Source organism: Diabrotica virgifera, chromosome 6 (genome assembly GCF_917563875.1).
Source record: "Diabrotica virgifera virgifera chromosome 6, PGI_DIABVI_V3a".
Lineage (NCBI taxonomy): Eukaryota > Metazoa > Arthropoda > Insecta > Coleoptera > Chrysomelidae > Diabrotica > Diabrotica virgifera.
The window spans coordinates 83,952,220-83,964,528 of record NC_065448.1 but is presented as its reverse complement, the minus strand read 5'-3'; the positions used below and the strand labels follow the sequence as shown (position 1 = coordinate 83,964,528).

Genomic DNA, 12,309 nt, shown 5'->3' with positions numbered 1-12,309 from the left:
GGCTTGGCAACACTAGATTATTGTTAAGATTTCAAACTTAGTGCAAAAATTTACATAAAATAGGGATTTACATAAAATTGGCTACAAAATTAAGCAGGATTTAAAAACTTGAATTTTATTTCGTTTTATGGGGTTTTAGAACAAGCAAAACTTTTTATCAATAATGACATTTTTCGCTAAAATTGAAAATAAAAAAGTTTTTCCTCTTGGGCACCCCAACCGTGGACACACTGTATATAATTATAATACTAAAGTCACAATAAAGATGCACTAGAAAGAAACAAACACAAGACATGATGAATGTTATGAGGAGCACTCACAAATCATGATTTACAAAGTTTATACATTGTAAATCATGATTCGGGAGTGCTATTTGTATCATTCAACATGTCTTGGGTTGTTTATTTCTGGTGCATCTTTATTGTGAGTTTAGTATAAGAGAATTACAAGTTTTATGTTAAATCTTCTGAATCAAATTTTTGTTAGGTATCATGTCACTCTTACTAATTTTATCCCATAAACACTTTGAAATAATACATTTTTTAGTTCCATGACTGTTATCAATTGTTGGATATCATATTGGCTACCATATTCGCTATTGTGGCTTTATTGACAGCAGCTCTAACTAATGATGATGGAGTCGATTTTCCATACTATGGTCTTAGATTGTTCAGCTATGATTGTGAGATTCTACCAGAACCACATTTACCTTGGATCTTTCTCTGAATTATCAAATGCAAAAGTTCATATTTTTTAGGGTGTTTCATACCTAAGTATTATTGACCTAAGTATTCCAGCTTGTGTCTCTTTAGTCAAATGGAAATTATTATATGAAACTCTACAAGAACACATTCATATTATAATCAATTAAGTATATTAATTTTAATCACAAATGTTTATTGGTTGAGAGAGTGACTTTTTTACTTATGCTCATTCAAATATTTTTACTATTTTCTGTTAGTTTTTTTCACGCATGTGAAAGTCTGCAATTCACATGAGTGCCTTAAAAATGTAGTTTTTAACACACATATCATACAATATTTTTTCTACAAACGTAATTACAGAATAATATCTACAAAAACTTTTTTCTACAACTGTGTTAAAAATTCAATTTTTAGCACTCCATAAGAGCATTAAAAATGCTATTTTAAGGCACAAGTGCTTTAAAATTTTTATGGCACTGCAATTCGTATTGACCGTATAGACAATTTTGATGTAATGTCACAAAAATATAAAAATGGAATGTCAGTCAAGTTCAAGTAAAAGTTTTTGTAGATATTGTCCTGTAATTACGTTTGTAGAAAAAATATTGTATGATATGCGTGTTAAAAAGTACATTTTTAAGGCACTCATGTGAATTGCAGAACTCGCTATCGCTCATTCTGCAAACTTTCACATACGTGCCTTAACCCTTAAACGCCCAAGGGTGGGTAAAAAATGTCCACCTAATGCGTATTCCCTTGTAACTTATTTATTAGGTACATGTGTAAAAATTTTTCAAAAATTATTTATTGTTACAAATACAGCCCTTTATCTAATGTTAATTTGGTTTTACCGATATTTTTGAAAATAAAAGTAATATCTTGAGTTAAATATGGGTGGTCATAAAAAGTACACCTTTTGTAAAACTTGTTACTAAAGGTTTCTCTATAATTTCTCGTTGGTAGGAACATAATCCATATAATTATCGACGTATAATTACATTATCGACATAATTCTCCGCCAATGAGGAGGCTGAAAGGAAGAATGTGCAGAAAATCGACAAATTTGAATTAATGGCAGTTACTGGTATGTTAATTTTTATTTATATTGTAATTTTGTTTTAAGGTTTGTAAATTGTTTATATTAATATTTTAGAAGATGCTGTGTTTCTTAAGCATCAGATTCTTAAGTTTAATCCATTTCCAACAACTCTCAATAAATATATTAGCTATTTTCAAGGTGGACATTTTTTACCCACCCTTAGGCATACATGGGACCTAAAAAAGGTTGGGCGTTTAAGGGTTAAACGTGTACTTTTAACACTTATATCATAAATAACTATTACTTGAACTGACATTCTATTTTTATATTTTTTTGACATTACATCAAAATTGCCTATACAGTCAATACGAACTGCAGTGCCATAAAAATTTTAAAGCACTAGTGCCTTAAGGTAGCATTTTTAACGCTTGTATGGAGTGCTGAAAGTTGCATTTTTAACACGGTTGTAGAAAAAATAAATTTTATGTATATTTTATCTAAAAAAGTATTTAAGCACTTAAATATTTTTTCAAAAATAGAGTATTTTTATGAACTTCTTTAATTCTTTTTTATTTTAACTTTAATGCAATCTGTTATCATGATAACAATATGACAGATATAAAAAATGACACAGTGGGAACTACACTCAGGGGTGAGAACTCTTTACATATTTATATTAATTTAGTCTACATTACCATATTTCTGACTTTTTTACAAATTAGTAACTACTATCTACTTCCCAGTGGTGTAGAGATCTGTAACTTTTCTTAACCCTCTAGTGCCCTAGTTTGCCTCAAGGCGGACCATAATAAAAATTTCCATGCTTACTATTTAAGTATTTTATAGCTGCAATACCGAAACCAGCCTCTGGACTAGATCAGATAAGCATCCAGCTTTTAAAAGTTTGGGTGATCAGACAGATTTTTACCCTATAATTTTCAGTTTAGCATGATATTTGGTAGTGGTACTAAAAACATCGGACATCATAAAAGACTTCGGATTAGAATCTTAATAGTTTTTGCATATTTGTATTACTGGCAGTTCCCCAGATTTAAATCCTGTACATCCAGACTTGTCGTAGTATTGCCTTATAGAGAAGAAGTTTGTTCTGGATACATTTTTTTGTAAAGCATGCCCAGTTTTAGTTGTTCCCATAGAGAGTAGTCTTTATTTTCACTTTCAGAAAGATTTTTCAAAAAATGTTTTAATACTTACCAGTATCTTTGTTTCCGTTTAGTGCCAAGATTGGGCGCGTTCACCAGATGCAAACGTTGGCAATCAGTTTGCGCTTTATGGTTCTGAACGACTTGCTAACGTCAAACATGTTTGGAAAGCGGTCGCCATTTTTGCAAACATAAGATATTTAAGTTGAACTTTGCAAACGTGTTGAAATATGGCGGGAATTTAAATTGTATATACTGTAAAATATATTGATAAGGGTTTTATATATAAAATAAAGGCTACTGAAGACATTCTGCTACGTTATTATCTATTAAATAAATTTTCTTTTTTCCTTTAATAAAAAAAATAAATTCAAAAACGTATTTATTGAGAAAATTTATTTTAGGTTACGTTCAAACCAAGCAAGCAAAATGTCAAATTTTAACCTAAACAACCAACCGTTCAGTTCGCTGTCAACAAGTTTAGAATCAAAGCGCAAACATTTGTGAATGTGTTTGCATCTGGTGAACGCAGTCATTGTTTTGTTAGAAAGCTGTTACTTAATTTTTTTTTAGATACATTTGATTTCCTGAGCAAGGGTCATCTTTATCAACTGCTACCCTAATTAAAAAGAGATTGTTGAGTTACTTTATATTATTATATTTTTTAGATACCTGCAATTTCCATCTACAAACTTTAATGGATCTCCAAATTATTAGAGTACCAACCAAAGTATGTAGGTACTATAAAAATTATATGTAACTTTTTAATATTTTAGATTTATTTTGATATTTTTGTAATTAATTTTTGATTTTGTAATTCATTGTAAGATATACATGATTTGTGTTTATTGTATTTTATTTATTAATATTTTTATTTGAACACATATAAAATTATATCACTATATATTATAAAAGTATGAAATAAATTGATTTGTATTTGACAATAAGTTTTTAATTCACTACACTAAGTTTGCAACAATAACATTTCTTCGTATTCTCTATATACGTAACATACAACCATTATTTCGATTTTCCTCATCTGGAATCATTTTCGTTGGAACTTTATTATGTTCTTCACTTCTTCATTGTTTTAAAAAGAAAGATGTTCTTTCATAATCATATAAAATGTTTGAAATCAAAAAATATATTATAATGTTTGAAGTTTGTATTTCACTACACTAAATATGCAGCAATAACATTTCTTCATATTCTCTGTCCTTCTAACATACAATTATGTCGATTTACCTCATCTTGAAACATCATTGGAACTTCAAGATGTTCTTCACTTCACTATCTAAAAGAGGAAGACATTCAATCATACTATCCAATGTAACACAGAAAATAAATATAATGTTTGCATTTTTAGCAATTTTTGCACGATGTACCACGTAAAGTTGATACACAATTAAAAGTGACTGATAAAAAAGCATAAAATAAGTTTTGTTTCAACTTTATAACAGTAAGAAGTACATGATCAAGTGCGTTCATAACAAGTCTATCCCTTTCGAATCCCTATGCAGTAGCTATTTCGACACTTTCAACAATCACATTTAGAAGTTCAAAGGATTGTATTTCTGTAACTGTACTTGATTCAGCATTGTTTTTAATTAGATCCATACATTTAATTGTTTAGGTAAAAAAATTGTTTCATTCAAAGATGACACATTCACAAATATGACTTTCGAGTCTCACTTAAACAGAATTTTTCTTGAGGATAATCTGGTTTTTACTAAAAATGTCAGAAGAATCGTTTTTACAAGTTGACACATTTGATTCTGAAAAGTCTTGGATAGTTTACTGGCTTTCAATTAAACAGGAATTCCATTTCCAATAACCTGGCTTTCTTTACATTCTCTAGTTTTTTGAGTTGTTGTATATTTTCATGTCTTTTGAGAGACCTTTTTAAAATAATTTTTTTAACTGTATTGGTACTTTTTTTATGACTTTAGCAAAGGAATTGCATTTGGCCTTAATCATGCATCTTTTGTTGGCAAATCTAATTAATAAAGAGGTAGGTAACATTTAATCATAAGCTTTGAAAACAGATCAAAAGTAACCTTAAAAGTACATGGCAGTTTATAAATGTCTATTGTATAATAATAATTAGCTTTCTTAAAATGAAGTGAACTCTTGTGAGAGGATAAACATGTTTTAATTGTAATACTTACAGTTTTCCAGTCGTTTAATTGATCATTTTCATTTTATTCCCAAAATAAACAGTTACAACCACATAACCCCATTTGTAATAGGTAAACAAATTCGTTATTTATATGTTATTTATGCGACTTTTGCTGTTGAATCCAATTTTAGCACATTTAAAATATATTAAATATTGTTAGCAAATCGATTTTGTTCACTAATATCTTTAGAAAACGGCATTATAAGCAGAAAAAAACAAACTTTTCTATATGTAAACATTGTAAATGTCAGCACAATAGGTCCCGACGGCGGCCATGACACTTTGGAAGTTAGGAGGGGGTACGATTACGGTTTATCCCAATAATAACTGTGTAAAATACTATGCAAACCAAGAGAGGCCTAATAAATAAATAAACAATAAACACCAATATAGGGCTTTTCATTCACAGTCATTTGTTTCGAGCTTCTGTCACATGTCGTAATGTCGTATAATCCGTATCTCGAAACCTTCTCGAAACAAGTGACCAGGGTTGCCAGATGAAGTGAAGCAAAAATCGTGAAACTCGACTACTGAAAATCGTGTAAAGTCGGAAAATGCTATATAAACCGTCCTTGAATGGTTACGAGTCTGCGCAGTAACGAAAACTGTGTTACTGCGCATAATTATTCGCTATCGCGCATGCGCCTAACCATTCAAGAACGGTTGGTGACAGGCTAATATTAGGTTTGTTCCAACACGACCGAGAACCGTCACGAAACGGTAACGCTTCTGCGCAGTAAACAAAATCCGTTCCAACAAAAATATGATCGTCATCGGATCGTCCTTCCCACTGTTCCAACAAGAATTGTGATCTTTCGGTGACGGTTTCGTGATGATCATTTCAGTAATCGGGCAAATGCATAATGTGCTGGTTGGACTGACTTGCGCACTAGGATTTAATTCTTTAAAGTTTTTGAGCCTTTGATCGACTAAAAGCACACAAGCTGTCACCAACAAAAATAACAAATATATGATTACCGTCATGGGACGATAACTGGGCGATACAATTACGAACATGCGCACAACATACGGTACAAGTAGTTTCGTGACGGTTTCTGGACCGTCCAAAAGTTCATGTTGGAACAAACCTATTTATACCTTCCTAATATTTTCAGGGGATTCCACTATATTTTACTAGTGATGTTGATTATAGGTACTTTCGAGTATTCGTTACAAATCGTTACTTTTGTATAAAGTAATCATTTACAGTATTCGTTACTTTGAATACTGATTACTTTTGTTACTTTTGTATTTGTGTACCGGTAATCATATCGAGAATTGTATCTCTAGGTACTGTAGGTAGGTATTTTGTATAGGTATTCCGATATAACAACGACCTTCACCAATCTGCTTAAGGGATAAAAATGATTTGATTACTATGATTACTTTTGTATTTGAGTACCGGTAATTATATCGAGAATCGTATTTCCCAGTGGGTAGGTATTTTGTATAGGTATAGATATAGATCTAGATAAAAATATAGGGTTCTCGCATTCGATCTTTTTTAATGACATACATTACATATTTTACGTATTGGCTCCGTGCGTCTCCCCTCTACGTACAGTCACGTGATACGCTGTCAGATTTTGTAAGGACGTTTTAACATTGAGTCTTATGGGATTATTTTGTTAAACTTGAATATTTTATTTTGTAGTGATAATAACCGAATACAATTGTTAGAATTCATTAGTTATTAATTTATACTGTAATTTATAGTGCAACAAAATATTTTCTTTTTCGTTAATAAATATTTATTGACATAAACTGCGATAGTGAGGTTATGCATACAAAATCAAACTGATAATCAATATTGGAAAGTGAAGAATTTATAGTGCGTTTTTATTTTCTGTTTATATTAATACATAATATCACTAGCGTGACACGGCATTTTTTTAAATGTCTCATTTAAACATACACAAAGCGTCCTTATAAAATTTCAAAAAACCGCCACCATGAGCAGGTCGGTCGATTTTGCTTTGACACTTTGTTAACGCTCGGAGCGAATACCATTATACCTCCCTCTGTTTCATCTTCTATCTTCTTCTCACCCTCACACCCTTAAAACGCTTCATACCGATAACGATATTCGATAACACTCGTAAAATACCAGTCCCGTCCGTTACTCGCTGGGATACGATTGGTAGAAAGTAATCAAGTGTACTGGTTGTAGATACAATAGTCATTACTTGCTCTGATACGATTGGTACGAAGAAACGAAGTAATCAGAGTAATCAAAGTAGATACAATAGTCGTTACTCGCTCTGATACGATTGGTATGAAGTAACGAAGTAATCAGAGATACAATAGTCGTTAAGTCGTTACTCGCTCTGATACGATCGGTAAGTAACGAAGTAATCAGGTAATCAAAGTAACGATTTGCCTCTCTGTATAGTAATCGTTACTTTCGGTATTCGTAAGTAACGAGTACTTTGTAACGAATAGCTACTTTTTCAACATCTCTATATTTTACTTTAGTGTAAATGAGTACTTAACTTGAGACTCTTCCAATGATGTTTATGTTATCATTATGGTATGTTATGATTAGGTATGAAAGTATAGATTACAAATATCCGAGGATTTCTCTTTCTTTGCAAAGTAATTTTTAAACAATACAGGGAGTATTAAGTGAAAATACTACTGAAAATTTTTAATGGTAAAAATCGTAAGATTTCGTACTTGATTCGTGTAATCGTGTAAAATAGGAACAAATCGTGTAATTACACGATAAATCGTGTAATATGGCAACCCTGAGTGACTGTGAATGAAAAGCCCTGACACAGATTATACAACATATGACAGAAGCTCCAAAAACAAATGACAATCGATGAAAAGCCATATTGACAGTTCATAGAATGAAAAGCCCTATTTATTTATTTATTATTTTTATTTATAATTTGATGAATCCTGAATCCATCCCATCGATCCATTTATCATTTTTATTCAGTAATTTAGTATTCAGTTAATTTGTTAATAATTATGGAATTTAACAGTGAAATTAAGGAAAAATATGACCAAAGATGTATACATAGTCAGCTATCCACATCAACAGATTTTGTAGACTTGAAGAATGAACCACAAGATAATTCTGGTAAGAAAAGTCTTACAGCTAAGCCAAGTAGAATGACCTTTTTTCAAAAATCATGTTCATTTTTTTCAAAATCGCTTTTGTTACATTTTTTTATGTAGACTGTTTACCTACCATTTACCAATGAACAAAAAAATGAACTATGAATAAAAATGAGAACTTAGTTTGTACTCCAAATGTTGGAATATATACTCCATCTAATATACCACTATAATTATATCACATTTCATCTCCACTTACCAATTTAAAATACATTAAATTAAATCCATATCCCCAAGTATAAACACTGTAATAAGGGATATACAGTACAACCTCGTTAATCCGGACCTCGTTCATCTGGATGTCCGGATTATCCGGATCAATCTGGAATGAAAAAATAAAAATAATAATTTTGATAATTGTATGTACATACCCTATTATCATCATTGCATGCATTGAAACTTCATACAAAATTAAAACAAAGAAAGATCAATGACATTTTTGTAAATAAAAACTAATGCTTGCGTAAATCATAAGGGTGTAAATATAGTAAGTTATCATTTCACATGTAGTTTTATTAACCTTATTATATTTCCGGATTTTCGATTTACCGGATTGCTTCCGGTCCCAGTTAGTCTGGTTAAACGAGGTTGTACTGTACTGTGTTTTTATTTAGTTTTTGTTTTGTGGATTCAGGACATTTACCATGCATGGGAATCACAGGATTTACATTTTACATTGGCCAAGACCATTGATATCCTCAAAATATTTTTCCATGTTAGTTATTGTTATTGTGGTAAATAAATGGGCTACATATTTGTAGTGTATAAATTATTAAGTTCATTGCATTAATTATTTAAAATAGATTTTTAAAATTCAACTGTGTGTTACCTATTCATTCTTATCAAATATAATTAAAAATTAAAGAATTCAGTTAACACATTGAATGCTGTAATGTATAATAGTATGGCTCTCTGGGCTGACTTAGTCATGGTACTTGTGTGAAGTTAGCAATCATGATACTATGACAGGAAGATATGCACACTTGCAATTCTAAATTTAATTGACTGGCGCATGACGTCACTGCGAGACTAAACCAGGGAACTCGTGTGTATCTTATTTTGACGATGAATCATATGGCAACGCTGTTTCATTACTATAAATGAATACTTGAAACTTGAACTGTGAACGGTGAGTGGCCCTTGATGCCATATGTTGCACTAAGAATTCATAACTAGTTACTTTATGTGAATACGTGGTTTGAAAATGCATAATTAATTTGTAAAATTAATTATAGAAATATATGAATCTACGATTTGATTGAGTACATTACAAACAAAATAAATAAAGCTATAAAACATAAATTAAATATCATACAAAGCCGGTAAAACGTAAATATTTTGAAAAATAAACGAAAAACGTGTGATACTTCAGACTTTATGAATATTATTTATTATTATTTATTTATTTATGATATTATTTGACAATTTTTATGATTTTTCTCTTGCGGATATTATAATTATCTTTAATATGTTTAATTATCTTTAATATATTTTACAGAAAATACATTTTACATCTAAAAAAAGTAATTTTTATGTCGTCACTGAGATTTACTTGTTTTGCGGCTTCTAATAAGTTTTTCAGATAATGTTTACTAATTTTTTTATGTACTGCGATTATAAGTACGAAAAATATTATTACGTATTTTTTATGGGAAATAAGCCACAATTTTACTAAAAAAAATGAATTTATTTATTATATTATAAAAATGCCACAAGGAAATAGCTTCAGAACAACATTACGAAAAATATGTTCCATTTCACTACATTTAGTTACAAATTCCAGGGTTGGTTTTAGTAAACAACCCTCAGAAACGTGGTTTACAAGGTAAACGATTTATCGTTAGCATCCGGCATCCAATGGTCTTAACGTTCCTACAGCTGGAAGGGGGTAGCCTCTTTTTCTTAATTAACGATAGGATCTTGCCCCTGCAGCATGCAAAGAAATGGCTGAAGCAATATCTTCAATTGACCACTCAATTTTTTTTAGTTTTTAATTTTTTTAACTGCCCTTTAGTAAAAATTCTTTCAACTGTACTTTTTTCCTCCTTCTCTCTACTAAGAAGTTCCTTCAATTTTTTATTTTCAGTTTGTTTAATAGCTTTTTTGACTATGTCTTTTTCACTGAAATTAAATAATTTTTTAGTATGTAGATCATAAAAAATATGTATTATGTAAATTTGTAGATTTTAAAAATAGGTTTTTTCTCTTACATTACAGTTTGAGTAGCGATATCCTTAAATTTTGTGTCGCAAGTTTCTTCTACTGCTTGTTGTGCAATCTGATCTAACACATTTGACATTTCAGGTTGTAGTTATTTTGTGTTTTCTCTGTAATAAAAGTTAAGTATACAAAGAAGACATTCCATTACCATATTCGTAGTAAAAAATACATCCAAAATGTGTTATTTATAGAGCTATCAAAAATAAAGTGTTACTTCGAATTCAGAGTTCTATTAAAATGGCCATTAATACCTATAGAAACATTTTGTCTGTCGTTAAATTGTGTATAAAATCAAAATACTTACATGTTTTTTAATACATTTCTTATCTCTATTCTTCTTTTGCGTGTATTTTCAATCGATGTTTTAGCACTTGGGGTCTTTATTAAATGAAGAGAAAGTATTGCATCATTTCTTAACTTCCACTTGTTGTCAGGTAATCCCAATAGTTTTTCTTTTAAAAAATAGTCAGCTTCTGTAAAACGTTTTGAGCATATTATTCTCGCGGTATCGACATTAAATTTGGCTCACTAAAAACACTTGGAGACCCACACTTTACGTATGTGTTTGTCTCTAGGAAACACGAAAAAACGACACTTCGCAAAAGTTTTTTACTTTTTTTATTGTTATTGTTTAAACAACCCACCACTGCACAATACATGGTAAACAAAAATTAGTCTTCTTTATAAAGTAGGTATAGATAGCCGAGAGCAACTTGCGTTCGATAAACAAATTAGGTGATATTAAAACAGTAAACTGAACGTTTTCACCACAAAATTTATGTAACTATATAATATAAAAGTTTTTACTACATAAACGAATAAACAAAAATCTCATTCAACACGTTTTGAAGCAACACGTGAGAGATAACTATTGTATTAACAGGAATGAACATGAACACAAATAAAGAATTCTCTGTAAAGTTGTCTCTGGTTTACGTCACAGTGAACGATAGGGATGCAAGACCATCCTGCGCGTTGATTTATCTTCTTGTCATAGTATCATGGTTAGCAATAGATTCCAGCAATAAACTGTATTTGTTACCTGTGTTATGTCCACTTTACATCAACAATAAATTGAACAAGAAATTGACAAAGTTATTCAAGGCCAAATTTGTGTGTACAAAATGTATGGTTTGTAAAAGAAAATGAAGGAATTTGATGAAATAGAACAATTGGATATGTTTTATTTTGTCAAATTTCTTTATTTTCTTTTTATTCACGGCAAAATTGGATGTAGAATTGTGTTTTGTATAACTCAAATTTGACCTTGAATAACTTGTTGTCAATTTCTTGTTCAATTATTGTTGATGTAAAGTGGACCTACAAATAAAATATCATTAAATCCACCCCCTAAATTAACAGAAGATCATTTTGGCTTAATTTGTCAGTCTCTGAGATAGTAGTGGATGACCTCGTCCACAACACTGGATTTGAAGTAATTACATGACACAAACAATGATCATGTTAAGCCTTAAACGCCCAACCTTTTTAGGTTCCATGTACGCCCAAGGGTGGGTAAAAAATGTCCATCTCGAAAATAGCTAATATATTTATTGACAGTTGTTGGAAATGGATTAAACTTAAGATTCTTGTGCTTAATAAACACAGCATCTTCTAAAATATTACAAACCTTACAACAAAATTATAATGTACATCAAACTTAACATACCAGTAAAAGCCAGTAATTTAGATTTGTCGATTTTCTCTACATTCTTCCTTTCAACCTCCTCATTGGCAGTAATTTGGCATTAAGTAGATTATGTAATTATACGATGATAATTATATGGATTATCTTGCTACCAACGAGACTTTATATAGAAACCGTTAGTAACAAGTTTTATCAAGGGTGTACTTTTTATGCCCACCCATATTTAACTC

At 30.5% G+C, this 12,309-nt stretch overlaps 2 protein-coding genes across 2 annotated transcripts in view; one reads left to right on the top strand and one right to left on the bottom strand.

Moving 5' to 3' along the window:
- The window catches only part of LOC126886500 (uncharacterized), an 85,096-nt gene extending 79,537 nt beyond the window's left edge, over positions 1-5,559 (bottom strand). Inside the window, exon 1 of the mRNA XM_050653450.1 lies at positions 5,471-5,559. The gene's annotated coding sequence lies outside the window, so the exon portion shown is untranslated. The remainder of the gene's footprint in view (positions 1-5,470) is intronic.
- A 2,363-nt stretch (positions 5,560-7,922) lies between these two features.
- Positions 7,923-12,309, top strand: part of LOC126886503 (zinc finger protein 345-like) — a 30,285-nt gene continuing 25,898 nt past the window's right edge. The window contains exon 1 of the mRNA XM_050653461.1: positions 7,923-8,173. Coding sequence (XP_050509418.1) covers positions 8,062-8,173 — 112 coding nt within the window. The 5' untranslated portion in view covers positions 7,923-8,061. The remainder of the gene's footprint in view (positions 8,174-12,309) is intronic.